This window comes from Hippoglossus stenolepis, chromosome 9 (genome assembly GCF_022539355.2).
Source record: "Hippoglossus stenolepis isolate QCI-W04-F060 chromosome 9, HSTE1.2, whole genome shotgun sequence".
Taxonomy (NCBI): Eukaryota; Metazoa; Chordata; class Actinopteri; order Pleuronectiformes; family Pleuronectidae; genus Hippoglossus; species Hippoglossus stenolepis.
The window spans coordinates 24,384,960-24,402,351 of record NC_061491.1 but is presented as its reverse complement, the minus strand read 5'-3'; the positions used below and the strand labels follow the sequence as shown (position 1 = coordinate 24,402,351).

Sequence of the window (17,392 nt, the reverse complement as noted above, 5' to 3'; positions counted from 1 at the left end):
TAGTGACAATTGTAAACCTCATAGAAAAACATTATAATAAAATATGTGACTCACAAAACGTGTCTCCACCAAACCACTATGATGGGGTTCTGCCAGTTCCAAATAAATGTAGATAGATCATATATTATAATCTACACTTTATAATATTGATCAAATTCATTTTTGTTTTGCCCTTTTTTAACCCTTTGATACACAACATGGGTCAAAAGTGACCCAGCTCAGTTTTTATTTTCTATATCTTTGCAGTGAATGAATTTCATCATTCAGTATTTCAGGTATTCCTCAATTAACTTGTTTTTGATCATCACAAATCCTTATTAAATTGTTTTCTTTGTTACTGTTTGTTATATACGTAATAGAGTGATTGACGTGCAGGACCTAGACTTTGTTCTGCAGGTTCAAGCTGGAGTTGTGGGTGAGTCTTGGAATCCAGCTCTCCTAAATGAAGACTCATGTCATCAATGAGCCTTTTATGCATTAAATAACACTGGATATTAATACGGGTCATTTTTGACGCATGCTGTGCATTAGAAGTTGTTTACATAGCTTGTGTATCAAAGGGTTAAAATAACAGTAAATTCACGCGGAACCATTCTACGCCGGGTGCCTGCGCGTAGTCGGACACGTTTCTCCGACACACGGTCGAAGACGCAGCGTTTGAAATGGTAAATTTCATTGTAGGAATTTCCATCAGATTTTATCTCAGTGTAAATTCAACAAAACAGCTGAGAAAGTGATTGAATCGTGTTTTGAATCTGTCGCAGTTAATGTAGCTGAGAGACATTTAGCTCAATGCGCTTGTTTAACATGTTATTAGCTTAGTTGTGCTACATGGGCTAACAGGCTAACAGGCTACACAGCTAGCATCACTTCCAGCATCTCATTGTTTCCCTCTGTTCCTCAGGCTGTTACTCTGCACACGGACTTGGGAGAAGTGAAGATCGAGCTGTTCTGTGAGCGAACACCGAGAGCGTGTGAGGTGAGTGACTCTGTCTGAGTGTGAACGACATCTTCACACTTCACATTAACTTCCTCTGCTTTACAATAACTCTGAGGCAGGTTTGAATTCACATGCATGTTAGAAATGGCCTCGTGCTTCAGGATTTAAAACTGATGTTAGTGAGATTTGACTGTTTGTGAGTTTTAATATTAAGAGTTAATGATGTAAAACTGTGTGATTGTCTTTACACTGTGGTTGAGGTGTTAGGATATGCTTCATCACCATTATGCACAGAGACCCAATAATCTATTGTAGTAATTTTGATGTGTTTTCTTTAGTCTGATACACATGTTGGCTGGCTAGTAAAATCACAGACATATTGGTATTTGTGTTTATATTTTTTCCAATATGAAATAGTTTCTGTTACAGAATAAACAATACAGAAATAATATGTGTATTTATGTTTAAATTTAGTTTTAATTCAAGTTCAATATATTTGGTTTTCCTCATGTTATCTTTTTAGTTATAAGTTTTATGATTAAACTGTAAAATATCTAGCCTACAGGTACATTTCTGTGTCATTTCGGGTTTATGAAGACATCATCTGGTTCAGGGAAAATTTGTTCTTCTTTTAAATTTTCCTGGGGATCAATAAAGTATTCATCTATCTATCTAATGTTTTTATTGACAGATTTATCAGTATAAGAGTTTTGTTCTACTCCCCGATAAAGGCATCAGCCCACATCAGTCAGGTTCTTGTATTTTCCTTTTATAAAGTCATCATATTTCATGGCATGTCCCTTTTTTTATTTGACAGAACTTCCTTGCTTTGTGCGCCGGTGGCTTCTACAGTGGTTGCGTCTTCCACAGAAATATCAAAGGCTTCATGGTTCAGACTGGAGATCCCACAGGTTCGTCACAGCTCCTGTATCTGATCAATACCTGAAATGTCAGCGTTCACGTTTCTCACTGACATTTGTATTTATCCTATCTTCCGACTCTATTTTGCAGGCACGGGTAAAGGAGGAACAAGTATATGGGGTCGCAAATTCGAAGACGAGTACAGTGAGCACTTAAAAGTGAGTTGGCTAGTTTTTATGAATATTGGATTTTCATTCAGAGGTCAGAGTTCAATGTTGTAACTCTTGTGTTCTTCAAATTTGTCTAATTTCAGCATAATGTGAGAGGGGTTGTCTCAATGGCGAACAATGGCCCAAACACGAATGGATCCCAGTTTTTCTTCACATACGCCAAACAACCACATCTGGACATGAAGTACACAGTCTTTGGAAAGTATGTAACCTGTATAAATTAAGGATTTTGTGACATCAAATTAGTGGTGGCAATGTAAATGAGAGCAATCCATCAATCTTGTCAGTTATTGATCAAATTTAATTTATATAATGCATCATAAATTGAAGGGAATCCACAGGCCCTACATCTTTGCATGACCTCGGTTCAGATAAGATCATCTGACCTCTCACTCTCTTCAACACGCAGGATCATCGACGGCCTGGAGACGCTGGATGAGCTGGAGAAGCTGCCCGTCAACGAAAAGACGTTTCGACCGCTGACTGAAACGCGGATAAAGGATGTGACCATTCACGCCAACCCCTTTGCTGGATAACCCACCTGGACTTCAATACACCGACAGGCTTTTAACACAGTCATGGACTCAGATATTTTCCAATAAACAAAGTGTTACAGTGTGTGGTACCTGGCCAAAGTTAAATTGAATAGTTTGTGTTTATGCGACAGATTGAATCAATAAGTGAACGACTGAGGCTGTAATCATTTTTTTATTTTGTTCGATTTTGACATGTTTTAACCGAATCTGTTGTTGTAAATTTTAAGAAATGCTTATTTTCCTTTAAACCGATTTCAGTATCTCAGCATTTCTAATGGAAATTATACTTTACGTGGTTATTTCCATGTCTTCACAAACATTTACACCATAACAATAAAACACTTTTTTTTTCTTTATACGACACTGCTGTTTCTTTTAATTGTAAATTTGTTTACAAAATAAAGCTTTTGTATTTGTTTACTTGTGGTCAAATTCATAATTCAGTAGTGGTTTTTACTAGCAAAAGAGACAAGATGTTCACAAAAATGTGAACATGTGGAAAAGATGTGCAAACAACTGGCAACATCATTGACTGACGATGGACCAGTTACAGTTTGCAAATAAAGCTGTTTATATATATATATATATATATAAATATATATGCTCCCTTCATCTCTATCAGACATTTTCTTATGTAAAAATACAAATACACTTTTCCATTATGTTAAATATTATATTTGCATATAATTTAAAAAAATATATTTTATTGATCAATGGGTAGTTTCATTTTTAATTTTCTGTGAGTATTTTATTCATGTCGTATTATTTATATAATTTACGTTATCTAATGAGCTTTGTACATTAGACAGTGTTTAATATTATCTCTTCACCATGAGGTTTGTAAACGTGTCTTTTTCAGATTATAATAAATAATCTATTATAATCACTATTATTGATTATGATTATAAACGTGTAGTGTTCTAAAGCCTATGACTACATATATATAAACTACAGACGGAGGGCCTGGCTCGTCGCGTGACGTCATCATCAGTGGACGAAGCATGTCTCACCGGTTCCTGTAGACAACACCACAGACAGTTTGTATAAAGGACAACAGACACAGTCCTCAGAGAAATGGCCTCAGACGATGCTTTTAAAGTAAGTTCACTGTTTCCTGGTCAATGGCCGTTGAGTCATTAGTACAAACCAATGTCTCCTCGTTAAGCTGCTGTGTGTGTGTGTCTGTGTGTGTGTGTGTGTGTGTGTGTGTGTCAGGTCTCCTCTCTGAGGGGGAAAGTCGCTCTGGTGACCGGGGCCAGCTCGGGGATCGGGGCAGGGACGAGTCTCCTCTTCGCTAAACTCGGAGCTTCGCTGGCTCTGAACGGACGAGACGTGGAGAACCTGAAGAAGGTGGCTCAGCAGTGTGTGGACTGTGGAGCTGCTCAGGTACACACACATATACACACACACATACACACACACTCATGCACTCACACTTTAAGACATATGCAGACTATATACACACTTGATTGATTGAGCCAGAGGGAAATGTAGTCCTCCAGTATCAAACAAAACAGTCAAACACAAGAGCATAAGAATAATAAAAGGTCAAAATGAGTCCAGTATAAATTCAATGCAGTGAGATGAAAGTTAAGTCACTAGAACTGCTACAGAGCTGTCACTGTACAGAGGGATGTGTTAGTGGAGATATTGACAACATAATCTACTCGTAAGTTAAGTTGAATGAGAGTTAAACTCAAGTAACTGAAGTTATGACAAAGTCAGTATTTTCTTATCTTACCGTATTACCAAGTCTGTTTATTAGACTCCTGTCTGCAGAGATTTATTCTGAAGTTGTGCAGCAGAGATGTAAAGAAGTTGTTGCTTTTACCAATTTCCAAGTGTTGGAAAGTTTTCTTAAGTTTTCTTAAGTCGAAGGACTCACCTGAAATGAGTCTGCTGTTACTCCAATTCATTTTTAAATGTACTTTGATGCCATTTTCTCAGATGAACACTTCTGCACAGGAAGTGTAGCCTCTGATGATATTATAATTGTTAATTATGTTAATTTATTATCCTTGTGCACACTCACTCAAATACGCACATGTTCATCATGGTCGCACTTCATTTACACACTCTCTGAATATAGAAGCCTTTGTTGAATCTGACTTCTGTTCATGCACGAGGCCCAATATTTAACTAGAGAACCCACATGTTGACACAGTTTGAGTCAAGGGATTGTTTAATGTAGTTCCTGGTGCAGCAGAAGAAATACATTTTTACAGTTAATACATTTTTTGAATGGAGTTTGTGTCTGCACCAAATTGCACACACTCATAAATATCTGTCCCCTTAACATGTCTGATTTCTTTTCTTTTTTCATCAAGATACAAACATTCTTCTCTTGAGAAATCAACAAAATGTTGAAAAAACGCCCCAAAATGTTAAAGAAAGTGAAAAGTCTCCCTTGTGTCCATTCCTCCACAAAATGTAATGGAAATCAGTTGAGTAGTTTTTGTCGAACTTTGCTAACAAACAAAAATATGAAAACACAACCTCCTTGGCGGAAGTAATTGATACGCCTGAAATCAAAATAATGAGCACTAATGTAAAGTTGGATGGTGAATGAGGATAATATCTACGCTGCTGTTGCTCATTATTATTGTTCGCTGGCTCCTGCTCCTCCTTCAACCTTCCAGCAAAGGTTCTTACAAGATCCAGAAAGTATGAGCACATCACAGCCTCATTGCACTGGTTCCCTGAGGTGTTTTTTATTCCTTGTTTTTAAATGATAAACTGTTAAAAACTCAGCTGCTCGACTTCTAACTGGAGCTAAGAGTCTCAATCACATTACACTTGTTTCAGCCACGTCACAGTGTCACCCTGTTTGTTTTAGGATTGATTTGTGAGATATTACTGATTTACCTTCAAGGCCTCTCCCTGTTCTGGCTCCTGAGCGTATGTTAGACTTTCTGATCCCATATGAACCTCAGTGTAGCTTGAGCTCCTCGGGCAGAGGCCTCCTCACTGTTCCAGAGTCCAGGCTAAAACATAAAAGGGACAGAGGCTTTAGGCCCTGAAGCTCTGGAATGAGCTGCCAGAGGAAGTTAGGCTCACAGAGGCAGCGCTGTCTTTTAAGTCCCTTCCAAAAACGCTCTTCAACCAAAAAGTGCTCTGTACATTAAGTTTATCAAACATACAATTACATTTAAACCCATACAAACACACAGTGATTAGTTCAGTATCTGCATGAATACATTTAATAAATAAATTACCACCTCATGAATGATTTTGCCGCTCTTTGCTGTGCAGCCTCTGCTCGTTCCCGGAGACCTGACGGACGAGGAGACGGTGAAGAAGACAGTGGAGCAGACCATCGCTCACTTCGGCCGCCTGGACGTCCTGGTGAACAGCGCCGGTATCCTGGCCATGGGCGGCATCGAGACGTCGGACCTGGCCCAGTACGACCGAGTCATGAACATCAACGTCAGGTGGGATTTCAGGGACCTGGCAACCTGAGAGTACAGAGGCCTGTGAACGTAGCAGTACATTTAGAATTGGGTTGTTAATGCAAAGATTGAACAAGAGATTTGTGGAAATAATTTTTTTAAGTTTGAGTGTTGGCAGTTTGTTGTTGTTTATTAAGTCAGGTAAAAGTTGATGTTCATTGTCAGGCAGGAAGACGCATTTGTTATTAGAAACTTTAAAGTCATTGCACCTGAATTGCATTTATTTAGCACATTTCTCTAATCCTCATTTAAAGCACTTTACACCACAGGCCTCATTCACACACACATTCATACAGTGTTACTATGTGCTGCAGTTTTCACACTCCGACAGTGTGTGAATGACGTGTGATCCATGAGTGTGGATCCTCTACACAGTATGTATATGACTGAAAGTGTGATCGTGGTTTGGTTTTATTCCACATGGGCTCATGCGCCTCGAGCAGCCTGTTCACATCATCCCCCGACTCTCTCACTTCAGTCCTTCTCTGGCTCGATCAGAAATAAAGACGAAAGGCCCATAAATATACGTAAAAGAATAAATGAAATTTACTACTACCCATATAAAAGTTTTTTTCCCAAATATATATACATCATGTAAATACACAGGAACATTTGGCCAATTCACATAATCCAAACTAATCGATGTGACAAGTATGTAATTTTTCTCAGTAAGTTTGGTTCTAATAACTTATTTAACACAAGGATGAAATGTTATGATTGACAGTTGAGAGCGACATGGCAGCGTTCTTATCTGTGATACTTTGGCTTCACATCTGGACAATGACAGGAAGTAGAGACGCGTTGTCCAGCTTTATATATAGAGTATGTTCTATCACACTGGTGAGTCCTATAACAGATGTTAGGATATAACTCCTTGAAAGTCACAAGAAGACAATAACTGATATTTAATATGCCTCCCCTCTATGCTTTGTCTCCTTTTCAGATCTGTCTACCATCTGACTCAACTGTGTGTCCCACACCTGATTAAGACCAAAGGCTCCATCGTCAATGTGTCCAGCGTCAATGGACAGAGATCAGTGAGTGTTGAGCAGCTGGACCAGAGGTTTCCAACATCACCCCCCATTTATCTATCATCAAGCATCTTTGAGACCTGTGATATGTGTTTGTCTCCCTGCAGTTCCCCGGTGTGTTGGCCTACTGCATGTCCAAGTCGGCCATCGACCAGTTCACACGCTGTATAGCACTTGGTGAGCCACCTGAGCTTTTTGTGTTCATCACTGTACAAAGTTCATGTTAAGAAGGTTCACAGGAAATCACAGGACTGCTTTTTATTTCAGAGCTGGCATCAAAGCAAGTCCGAGTGAACTCTGTGTGGTACGTGGACATTTTGCATAATCAGCGTTTTCTTCCTCCTTAGTTCTCAGTCATTGCTCACATGCTATCTGTGATGCAGATTGTTGGAACATTTCAAAATCAGTTTTCTCTGTTGAAATTGAGCATTTCTGTTATGTTATATTATATATCTCTGGTTTTATCTCCTCAGCCCAGGTGTGATTATCACAGATGTCCACAAGAGAGCAGGACTGAATGAGGAGCAGTACGCTCAGGTAACGCAACACGACGCAACATGATCTGTTTCTTTTTCCTCTTCTGTCAAGAAGCAAATAACCCTAAAATAATAAATACTAAATATGTCTTTTTTCGCCGCCAGTTTCTCGCCAAGTGTAAACAGACCCATGCCCTGGGGCGACCAGGCGAGGTGGAGGAAGTGGCCCAGAGCATCGCCTTCCTGGCGTCCGACGCTTCCAGCTTCATTACCGGAGTCAACCTACCTGTGGACGGCGGTCGCCACGCCATGTGCCCGAGATGAGGCTGTGCATTTTAACACAGAGCGCTCTGCTAATATAATACTTTCAAACTCTCTCAAGTCTCTGCGTCTTTGTATCCAACAACACTGTGGTTGACAGAATTCGCCGCATTGCCACTAAAATTAAACCGAGGAGAAACGTTGCGGAGAGGGAAACAAACAACAAGGCGTTACTTCAAGGACACCATTTCTCTCCGTGTTCACAATGGCAGAAGCTGTCAGGACGTTGACAGTTCCAGGTGTGAAATGAACAGAAGGAGGGAAAAAATTTACTTTTCCAAGTAGGCAGTTTAAATGCATTTTGTTATCTCGCTTTGCTTTTTCGCTATGAAATGTTCAATGATGAGAGAGAGAGAAAAACTTCAAGCTGCTTCTCAACAAAGGTTTCAGAACATTTATTAAATTACCTTTTTCATTAGACTTCATTCACACAGCATAAAATGTCTGTACAGACCTGTGAGCTCCTGTAACGTGGTAGTTTAATGTTGTGTATTGTGAGAAATCCTCTGAGTGTGACATAGACTGGGACGGGCTACAACTGCTGCACAAGTGAACCAACAGTTAATTAAGTTAAGTTAAGGTCCCAAACTACAGCTGATTGTCCAGGACTGTGACATTAACAAAAGCAAAGACCTCAAACAGACTGAAGAATCTTTAAAGCTCCAAATGACTGAAGATGTGCTTAAAAACATGGAACTTGATATCTGGATTTGAACTGGAACACGAATCAGAATTTAAATAGACTCCCCTGTGGATAATACAAGTTGCATAGTTGTACATTTACATTTTAACAATTAGAAAAACAACTGTATTCATCGTGTCAGACTCATAACAAAAAAAAAAAAAAGTACAGAAAATGTAAGAATACCATGAAAAGATAATTTAATGAATTTGTAATGTGTGTGTATGTTTTACAATCTTCCCTTTTTATCGTGAAGCACAGACTTTGCTTCGCTGGGAGCTGACGGAGGGTGGGTGGGGGGTTATCGTAGGCGTGTCGACCGTTGCAGCACCAGGTTTCACCTCTGCGTCGTCCCACTTGGGATGCGAGGTGCGGTACGAGGTAGCATCTTGACACACTGGGGAAACCACGGCCCCACCTTTAACACGGAGAGCACCACACAGCGGTTGTTCGTGTGAAAACGTCTGTATACATGTGGGGACTCTCAGCACTGGACAGTTAGTGAAGGCTCAAAAAGACATACCTGGTGGCAGCATGTGCCTGTGTGTGTGTGTGTGTGTGTGTGTGTGTGTGTGTGTGCGGCACACTGTTTACCTGAATGAGTGAGTGGATGCTGTATACGCCCAGAGGCTGCGGAAAACAATAACTATTGCACTTTATATTACAATATACAGTTCATATACATGTATAAATAATATCTTAATATTAAAATAAGAATTATTGCAATTGCAGATGTAACCGTTCCTTATTTCTGTACAGATATTACTTCCAAAAAAGGGCCATTCAGATCTTTCAAGTCTCTGAAAAAGGAGCTTATTATTGTTTTCCATAGGCTGATCAGTGCCTCAAGTCTCAACGCTGCATGTCCAATGGGCTGCCTCTCTCCGGTGCCGACTCCTGTTGCTGCAGTCCAAGCATATTTGGTAGAGAGAAGACGGAGGTCTGAAGGAGGCGTACCCCCCCATGCAGTCCCTCCTTTAAGGAGTATTCCTGACCCCCCTCCACAGGGCCCTATAAGAAGCACACGGGTCCGACCTCGAGGTGATAGCGTGCGCCAGGTTCTGCTGTCGGTAGATCCTGCACATCCACTATGGGGAGCAGGTTTGGGTCCTGGGTCTGGAAGATGAAGTGGGTCTGATGCCAGCGTCCATCTTTGATCTGAAAGTGAAGGATGCATCGTGTCACGTGCTGCGATAATGTGAAAGACGGCATTCAAAGGGTCAGTTCTCTCTAAAGCACTGAGTAGGCAGGTTTTGTGATCATGTGAACAGTGCGTACCCAGCAGTCATCGGTGTGGATGTGCGGCTCCAGGAGGTCCCCCGCTCTAATCCTCTCTCCGGTCCAGGCCTTGAAGCTCACGGCCCTGGATGAAGGCTGCAGGGAGGGTCCTGCTGCCCACACCGCCGTGTTGAGACAGTGGATGGTGATGTGCTGCACGGCCTCTGTGCTCAAGAGGTGGATGAAGTTCATCTGGATACGACCCACTCCCATCTCCAGCTGAGAGGCAAGTGGATGTTTGACAAGTTACTGACAGTGAGTTTCATTATTTAAAGTCAGAATCTGGACATCGTGTGTGTGGATGAAATTTAGAGCGCAGGCCTGTCAGGTTTGTTTTGGAATCTATACCAAAATACACTATATGGACAAAGGTATTGGGACACACTACTCATTACACTCACAGGAGCTTGTATGACATCCCATTGTAAATCCAAAGGCATTCATTTCCCCATTGCGGGACTAATAAAGAAACTTCTTATTCTTCTTATTCTTATTCTTCTTCTTAATATGGATTTGCTCCCCAGCTTCCACTCTTCTGGACGAGGAAGATTTTGAAGTGTGTCTGTGGGAAGTTTCGCCCATTCATCCAGACGAGCGTGTGTGAGGTCAGACGCTGATGTTGGACGAGAGGACTCGGCTCGCAATCTCCGTTCTAGGGTCAGGGCTCCTTGTCAAGTTCTCCCACACCAGACTCACCCAACCATGACTTTATGCACTGGGGCAGAGTCGTGCTGGAACAGAATACCTTCCCCACAAACTGTTCCCACAAAGTTGGAAGAATAGAATTTTCCAAAATATCTTGGTAAGATGAAGCATTAAGATATTTCCTTCACTGGAACTAAAGGGCCGAGTCCAACCAATGGGACTGAAACACCTGAAGTCGATGATTAAGAGGTGTGTCCCGATTCTTTTGTTCATATAGTGTATGATTCCATAAAGGGATTCAATCAAGTGTCTCATCGTGAGCTCCAGTGTGTGATTGTTTTGAGGTATGTTCATAAAAATAATTGATACATTTAAAATAGGCCTGTTTTTAATATGTTTGATCACAAGCTTTCATAATATAAACATTACTAAATGGATTTAGTTGTTGTAATGTGTGAGTAAACTTGATCACATTCACATGTCGGAATTGAGGACGGGTTCCAATTCTGATATAAATTGCATCTGGATCACAGATTGTGTCTTTGATCAGTGTCTGTCCGTATTATTTTATTTGCTGTTAATACAGGAATTGGATCAGGGTGTGATGTTTTTATTTTTTTTTATATAACTCCAAATTAAAGGAATGAAAGGATGGAAGACAGCCTCAAATTCTACTTCACTTGCCAACTGTGTGTGCCTTTCTGATGGTGACTCGGCCAAGTCTAAAGATTAAATCTGAAGGATTTATCCGTCCAAAAAGTGCTGGTGTTTATCATACCGAGCCAGAAAATGAGCAGCTGTGCTCCTTTTATTTATCACATCGATGGCATTACATAGACAGTCCCACAGCCAATCTCAAACTCTGGGCTTCTCTACTTCTGGAGATATTCTAAGACAACATGAGGAAAACGTTATCCTCAAGGACACGAGCACTCGTGGATTTGATATTCATCCTCTGTCTGCACAGAATTCTCCCGAAGTGATCCCGTCTCTTTCTAAGTGATACGTGTTTAAATTTGATCGTGTGGTTTGTCTGGGAGAGGCACACCTTGGATACTGTGATGGGTTTCAGGCAGGTTTGTCCTCCAGCGGTGAAGTTGCACGTCACCTCAACAGTGTCGGCAGTGCAGCCGAGGTTTGGGTCGACCCAGTACGTGCCTGTCAAAGACGAGCAGCGGGAGGAGGAGGAGGAGGAGGAGGAAATGGCTCTTATCAATCAAAACACATTGAATATATGTATGGGATTGATGGAGCGGTTTAAAACGTCTCCTCACCGTCGTACATCCTGTGCTCACAGTTGTAGAGGTCTCGGCAGATTCGGGCAGGATTGTTGTGGGTTCCCAGCGGGTTCTTCAAACTCTGGATCAGAGTGCTCAGATGCTGCAGGGCCTTGAAGATCTCTGTGCCCTGGTCTAACATGGGCTGGTCCAAGTTCTGCAAGGGCTGCATCAAAAATATGTTTCTTATCACTTTTCTTTTTACCGTATTAGTTTGTTCCTCCTAAGGCTGGAGATATATTTACAGTTTAGCCACGTGTTCACGCAGACAACTCTGATGCGTACACATGGTTAAAAGCAAGTATATTGCTGTTCTTTTGCAATGATTCCATGCCCCATAAAGTGTTATAATATTCTGGAACAACATGAAATCAACCAACAGTCAAACATGATTCTTTGCAATGAGCTTTATTTCCCTTTAAAACTGACCTCTTGCCTCAGAGCAGTGTGGGAATCGATGATGACTTGAAAGGCAGCACCAAGAGCCTCATTTCTCTACCGAGGAAGAAGACAGCGAGACAACAAGTTAACCACAGCTGCAGTGATCATTTCTACGTGTCTCCGTTCCCCTCAGAAAAACCCTGAAGTGGCAATGAGGAGAAACATACTCACAAGTGAAAGGGTAGAACTGGGAAGACCCTAGAGAACAAAGGGAGAAAAACTGTTTTATATTCTGTCCCTGGTCTTACAAGCAGCTAATTCAATTTCAAGTTGGATTCAGGATGCACAAAGTGAAAGGATCAATTTCTATTTCATGTTATGCCTCTAGAGCCATCTTTTTAGGTCTGGAAAAATAAACTAAACTAGAAATGTACATGGAGAGCGCATAGCGCCACTAAGGCTAACAGCCTATCACCCTATCTCACATGAGAGAAGTTGGAAAAACCTCCTGGATTCGCCACTTTCTCCGGATCTGTTCCAAAATTGAATGCCGTCTTCCTTGCGTCATGCCCCACCCCAATTCCAAATTTAAGTAAAATCTCTTCAACAGTTTCTTGAGTACTCCTGCTGACAAACGAATCAAAAAGCAACAATGAAAACCACGGGTAATGAAGAACTCACCGGTGGTCCCGGTGGCCCACGAGGACCCGAAGACCCCTGGAAAATTCACAAGATGAGAAGGTGATCAAGTAATTCATTCTTTTGCTCTCAGCCTGACTTGACCACAGGCCTGAGCAAAGAACTGTGACTAAGCTGCAAGAGGTGAATAACTACTCACCCTCGGTCCCTGCAACCCCTGATGGAAACCAAAGAAAAATAAAATCAATATTCATAAGCGGACAACTCCACAATAAAAGAAAGAGTCTGAAAGCAGATGTGATATTATTCTATCATGCACAGCGCAATGTCATCTTCCTGCTACAGATTCAATACCGTGTGTTCTATTGCTATTGAATTGCACTTTTGCATCTTTGCAAGCCTTCACTCAAATCCTATTTACACACAGCAAACCCACACGCGTGTGTTGGCATTTCAGTTTCTGAGCTTGTGAATTATGCCCCGTGTACGAGCACTCAACAAACCTCTTTAAAAAACGCTGGAGATGAGCGTGTACCCAACATTTATCACCCTGACAGGAATTCCACAGCATCTAAGTGTCACTGCGAGTGTAACAACAAACAGTGGAGTACAACAGGAAATGAAAAGTGCTGAAGGCAAAGCGGGCCGAGTGGTGCGCCGTCTCCATACTAAGTATCCTATCCTGTGCTCACAGTACAGACAGAAAGGGATTCATCAAAAACAGCAGCACGCACCGTCTCCCCCCGACTTCCTTTGTCACCCTGGGGTCCCTGATGGAGAGAAAGGAGACACAGGATCACTCCATCACTGCCAAAAAAGCAGAGGGAACTCGCATAAAGCTTGGCAGAGAGGATGAAATACGAGGTACATACAGGATGACCGCTGGGGCCAATGATGCCAACGGGACCCAGAGCTCCCTCCATACCCTGGAAAGCAGTGGCATGTTAGTGACTGAGGACACATGTGATGGAGCATCCGATGAAGCGGTGCTTATATTTCATGGCGGCGGTGGAGTTTGTGGGAGTTCAGGGCTCCGACTTCGGCTGAAATACAGCAGAGATGGATGTGACCTAGGTGCCGTTCATCTTCATCTTACCTTTAAACCACGTGGTCCCCTGGGGCCCTGTATCCCTGCTGAGCCCATGTCTCCGGGAGGTCCCTGGAAACACAAGTGTTTGTTTCAGTAATCGACAAGTTATGGTAATTCAAAGGTTAAACCAAGTGGCAACTTACAGTGATGTCATCTATTGGTTTGAGAGTTGCCATTTCACTGAGGCCATCTTGTTTTTTTGAAACCAGAAGAAACCATATGGGGTGAGCCTGACTGAGAGCTTAAGGTCACGCCCACCTACACCTGCACCCATTGGATGAGTACTAGCTGTCAATCACACATTATCCATGCCCCAACCAATGCTCTGCTTTATTGTCTATTTGAATCTAAAAGGATAGGATTCAGGTTTCTGGCACTTCCGCATTGAGTCTACTTCCATTATATATTCAGTGAGATTTCAAACCAGTATTAACTAACCAGTGATCTTTTTTTGGCCTAAATTTCTCTTCGAACAGCAGCTGCCATTGTTAAACGCTGAAGCTGCTGAAATGTCTTAAGCTGCAGTTCCCCTTATGGCCACTAGCTGGTGAATTAAGAAAAATTATTTCCCAATCCCTTACCTTCATATTAATTACCTACGACATGTGACATATACTGTCATAGTATGCTGTTAGTATGCAATGCTTTGACATGTGTCAATCAAACTAACAGCCAAAGAAAAATCACAAAAGTGTTTTCCCACAAGATTAAATGCATTTTTTTATTTCTGAGGAGTTTGTGGACTAGACTATTGAGGCAACAAGCTCGTCTAGCTCTCATTAATATATACATTTTTTCACTATTATTATCTAGTGTGTGAAACATCACACCAGTAAATACCCCAAATCCTCACATATTGGAAACTGGAAACCTGTAAATGTTTAGGATTTTGGCTCAGAATTACAAATCCAAGTGCTTCCTGATTTTCTGTTGATTTACTTTAATTGACTTATAGTTGCAGCATAAAATAAAACCTCCTAATTTCTCATTTCACTTGGCTAATTAAAGTTACATGGAGCCCGTGGACCTCGATGTATATTCAAGGCTTAGAAAAGCAGCGTGTTTGGGTTCGTGTTTGCTTTCCTAACCACAGTCTCGGTCTATTACCCGCAGGTGGGGCTTACCACTCAGGTTCCCCTGCTCTACGGAGCAATACATCCAAACACACGCTTCCAAATGCTCGTTCACAAACGTGTGCAACGGCGTCACAGATGTGTTCATATAGTTTATGGCTCCTATGTTCGTCTTTGTGCAACGGCAAACAAAACAGTTAGGTTCACGGTAGAAAGAAATGTGTTGTCTTTGTGATGGAGTATTTGCATATAAACACTTCATCAACTGCTTAATGGCACATGTGCTCCAAGTTTAATCTCAGCAACTGCAGCTGTAAAACTGAAGCATTTGCCATCATAGTACCACAAACAAAAACAGCTTATATTTGATTAATGAAGTAAAACATTTGTTTTTAGCAAACGAGCATAAACTACTCCATCTCTATTTTTATTTCAAATGAGGTCAATGCTTTCAGGGTTTAACAATTTACTTTTAAGGCCTTTGAAGATTATTATGAAGATAAGTTTAGACCTCTTTCTTGTCCATGTTGGTTTGAAGACCCATGTTGATTTCATTTTGTAGTTAATGAAATTCCATAACAGAGACATTAACGTCATAATACATTTACAGAACTGTCAAAGTGTTTAAGCAATTTAAAGATCCACAATTCTGATTAATGATTGGATTTTAAACTTGTTAAGATGACCAGCAGAAACCCTGAAATCCCTCCAAGACCTTTTATTTCTGCCTTGAATTCTCTTCACTTTAGACCCATTGCTCCTGAATTCAGACTGATATACTAAGTGCTGAACACTAAAGCTCGTCTGCTTCACACTGCTGTTCAACTCCCACTGTGGGAAAATATCCAACGTCACTCTCAGGGTTTAGAATAGAGAGTGGGACTCAAGTGAAGCCTGCTTTGTTTCTTCAGCTGGCAATAATCTACAGTGCAGCAGCGCTGTAAGTGAAGCAGAATTATGGTGCAGCAGATGTTATCCTGGGGCATGTTACATTAATACCGGAATACCTAACAGCTTTCATACCATTTTGAGTTAATGTCATGTACCTCCAGACAATTTAAAGCATTTAAACTTCACACAAAAGTACTTAAACTAAAGTTAAACCCAGACATTTAACCATTTCTGACCTTGGGGTTAAGAGCTTGTAGCTCGTAGCTTTAAAGCTCTGACTGACGTGAGGTAATCATTTCGTGAGGGGAACTTGATGGGATCGTACCTTTGGCCCAAAGAGACCGAACACGCCTGGAAATCCTTGTTCACCAGTATCCCCCTGATGCACAGAGAAGGGAAAGTATGACAACCTCCATCACTGCACAAGGACTGGACATGGGAAGGAGCTGCAGTAAATTCATTTCACAAGTCAATGCTCACTGGTTGCCCTCGGGGTCCCAGGTCTGCTTGTTTTCCTGGAAGTCCCATCCCACCAATCGAGCCTCTTTTCCCAGATGGACCAGTTTGACCCGGGAGACCCCTCTCACCCTGGAGAACACACAAACACACTTAAAGCACATCCTCACATCTCGTCACACAACCTCCTGCAGATCAGTCTTTGGATTCTGTATTTATTCGACAATGTGCTTGAGAATGAGTTGCATTTTTCTAACTGTGGCTTCTTTGCTCACATTATGACGCATCAAGCTCTTTGATAGTTCACTGTAGTGCCTTGGTTTGGTTTTGCATATTGAACTTACTTGTACCATGTTTTTGCCTTCATCTGCTGATGATGAGGATGATGCTACTTTTCAGACTTTTACTGCACTTTTCTCAGGGCTATATTCTTGCTTTATTTTTTCTAGAATTGTTTATAGTCCTGTGTTGTGAATACTTGTATTGAGTGTTGTGACCAGTTTGAGTTAAACCACAATCAGAAGCTCAAAATCGTTTACTGGTTTCCATCAATGGACACTGCATTTAGTTCAGACCAGTTAGGAAGCACAAAGCGACACAATGAGTGGAACCTGGATATGAGCAGTCCTGGGCCTAGAACCCTACATCACTCATGTGCCCTTAATGATGTAGAAAACATAAAATGTCCAGATTCAGTTTATTTATGCACATAAATCACCAACACATGATCAAACCAGAATGCAGCGTTATGCCCTCACCCACAGGCTGTGAGCTGAAAACTGCCTTTTACCACAGGTCCAATAAATAAAGCCCCTGTGTTTGTTACAGTCGTGAATATGAACATTTTATATGAATATTGTTGAGGCCATTCAAGTCAAGATTGTGCCAACTCATTGCTGCCTTGCAGCACTAACTCCCCAAATTATTGCAGAGAATATTAGGTCCTTTGAGACACTGTGTAAAGTCTTTGTGCAGACGTTGGCATTAGAGATCAGAAAATGCTCCAAATATAAAGGCAGCATTATGTTGCCAGGGGAGGTAGCCTTGGCACTGTGATGCTGCTTTGGCAGGTTAAAGCTGCGTTGACAATTTCCACTCGATACTGTCAATAAATCTGCTTTGTAATCTTTGGAGGA

General features: G+C 41.4%; 3 protein-coding genes across 4 annotated transcripts in view; 2 read left to right on the top strand and 1 right to left on the bottom strand.

Moving 5' to 3' along the window:
- The first annotated feature begins 566 nt into the window (after positions 1 to 566).
- On the top strand, positions 567 to 2,987 carry ppil3 (peptidylprolyl isomerase (cyclophilin)-like 3). The gene is made up of 6 exons (XM_047341360.1): positions 567 to 665; positions 905 to 979; positions 1,758 to 1,851; positions 1,952 to 2,019; positions 2,115 to 2,233; positions 2,441 to 2,987. Exons 1-6 carry the CDS (start codon positions 663 to 665, stop codon positions 2,565 to 2,567), a joined length of 486 nt encoding a protein of 161 aa, XP_047197316.1. The 5' UTR covers positions 567 to 662; the 3' UTR covers positions 2,568 to 2,987.
- A 538-nt stretch (positions 2,988 to 3,525) lies between these two features.
- On the top strand, positions 3,526 to 7,900 carry zgc:101858 (uncharacterized protein LOC449555 homolog). The gene is made up of 8 exons (XM_047341326.1): positions 3,526 to 3,665; positions 3,783 to 3,953; positions 5,820 to 5,998; positions 6,960 to 7,053; positions 7,155 to 7,224; positions 7,315 to 7,351; positions 7,521 to 7,584; positions 7,689 to 7,900. The coding sequence occupies exons 1-8, from the start codon at positions 3,642 to 3,644 to the stop codon at positions 7,845 to 7,847; spliced, it is 798 nt and encodes a 265-aa protein (XP_047197282.1). The 5' UTR covers positions 3,526 to 3,641; the 3' UTR covers positions 7,848 to 7,900.
- Positions 7,901 to 8,224: 324 nt separating this feature from the next.
- col27a1b (collagen, type XXVII, alpha 1b) overlaps positions 8,225 to 17,392 on the bottom strand; it is a 62,094-nt gene continuing 52,926 nt past the window's right edge. For both annotated transcript variants that reach the window (XM_047341325.1, XM_047341324.1), the window contains 13 exons: positions 16,281 to 16,388; positions 16,126 to 16,179; positions 13,843 to 13,905; positions 13,619 to 13,672; positions 13,481 to 13,516; positions 12,946 to 12,963; positions 12,789 to 12,824; positions 12,339 to 12,365; positions 12,156 to 12,221; positions 11,724 to 11,892; positions 11,498 to 11,607; positions 9,805 to 10,023; positions 8,225 to 9,684 (listed from right to left, as the gene is read on the bottom strand). In XM_047341325.1, coding sequence (XP_047197281.1) covers positions 9,538 to 9,684; positions 9,805 to 10,023; positions 11,498 to 11,607; positions 11,724 to 11,892; positions 12,156 to 12,221; positions 12,339 to 12,365; positions 12,789 to 12,824; positions 12,946 to 12,963; positions 13,481 to 13,516; positions 13,619 to 13,672; positions 13,843 to 13,905; positions 16,126 to 16,179; positions 16,281 to 16,388 — 1,107 coding nt within the window. In that variant the 3' untranslated portion in view covers positions 8,225 to 9,537. The remainder of the gene's footprint in view (positions 9,685 to 9,804; positions 10,024 to 11,497; positions 11,608 to 11,723; positions 11,893 to 12,155; positions 12,222 to 12,338; positions 12,366 to 12,788; positions 12,825 to 12,945; positions 12,964 to 13,480; positions 13,517 to 13,618; positions 13,673 to 13,842; positions 13,906 to 16,125; positions 16,180 to 16,280; positions 16,389 to 17,392) is intronic.

Coding starts and splice junctions, on each gene's coding strand:
- ppil3 (XM_047341360.1), top strand. Junction 980..1,757: donor GAACACCGAGAGCGTGTGAG/GTGAGTGACTCT, acceptor TTTATTTGACAG/AACTTCCTTGCTTTGTGCGC. Junction 1,852..1,951: donor TCAGACTGGAGATCCCACAG/GTTCGTCACAGC, acceptor TCTATTTTGCAG/GCACGGGTAAAGGAGGAACA.
- zgc:101858 (XM_047341326.1), top strand. CDS start 3,642: ATGGCCTCAGACGATGCTTTTAAA. Junction 7,054..7,154: donor GCGTCAATGGACAGAGATCA/GTGAGTGTTGAG, acceptor GTCTCCCTGCAG/TTCCCCGGTGTGTTGGCCTA. Junction 7,585..7,688: donor ATGAGGAGCAGTACGCTCAG/GTAACGCAACAC, acceptor TTTCGCCGCCAG/TTTCTCGCCAAGTGTAAACA.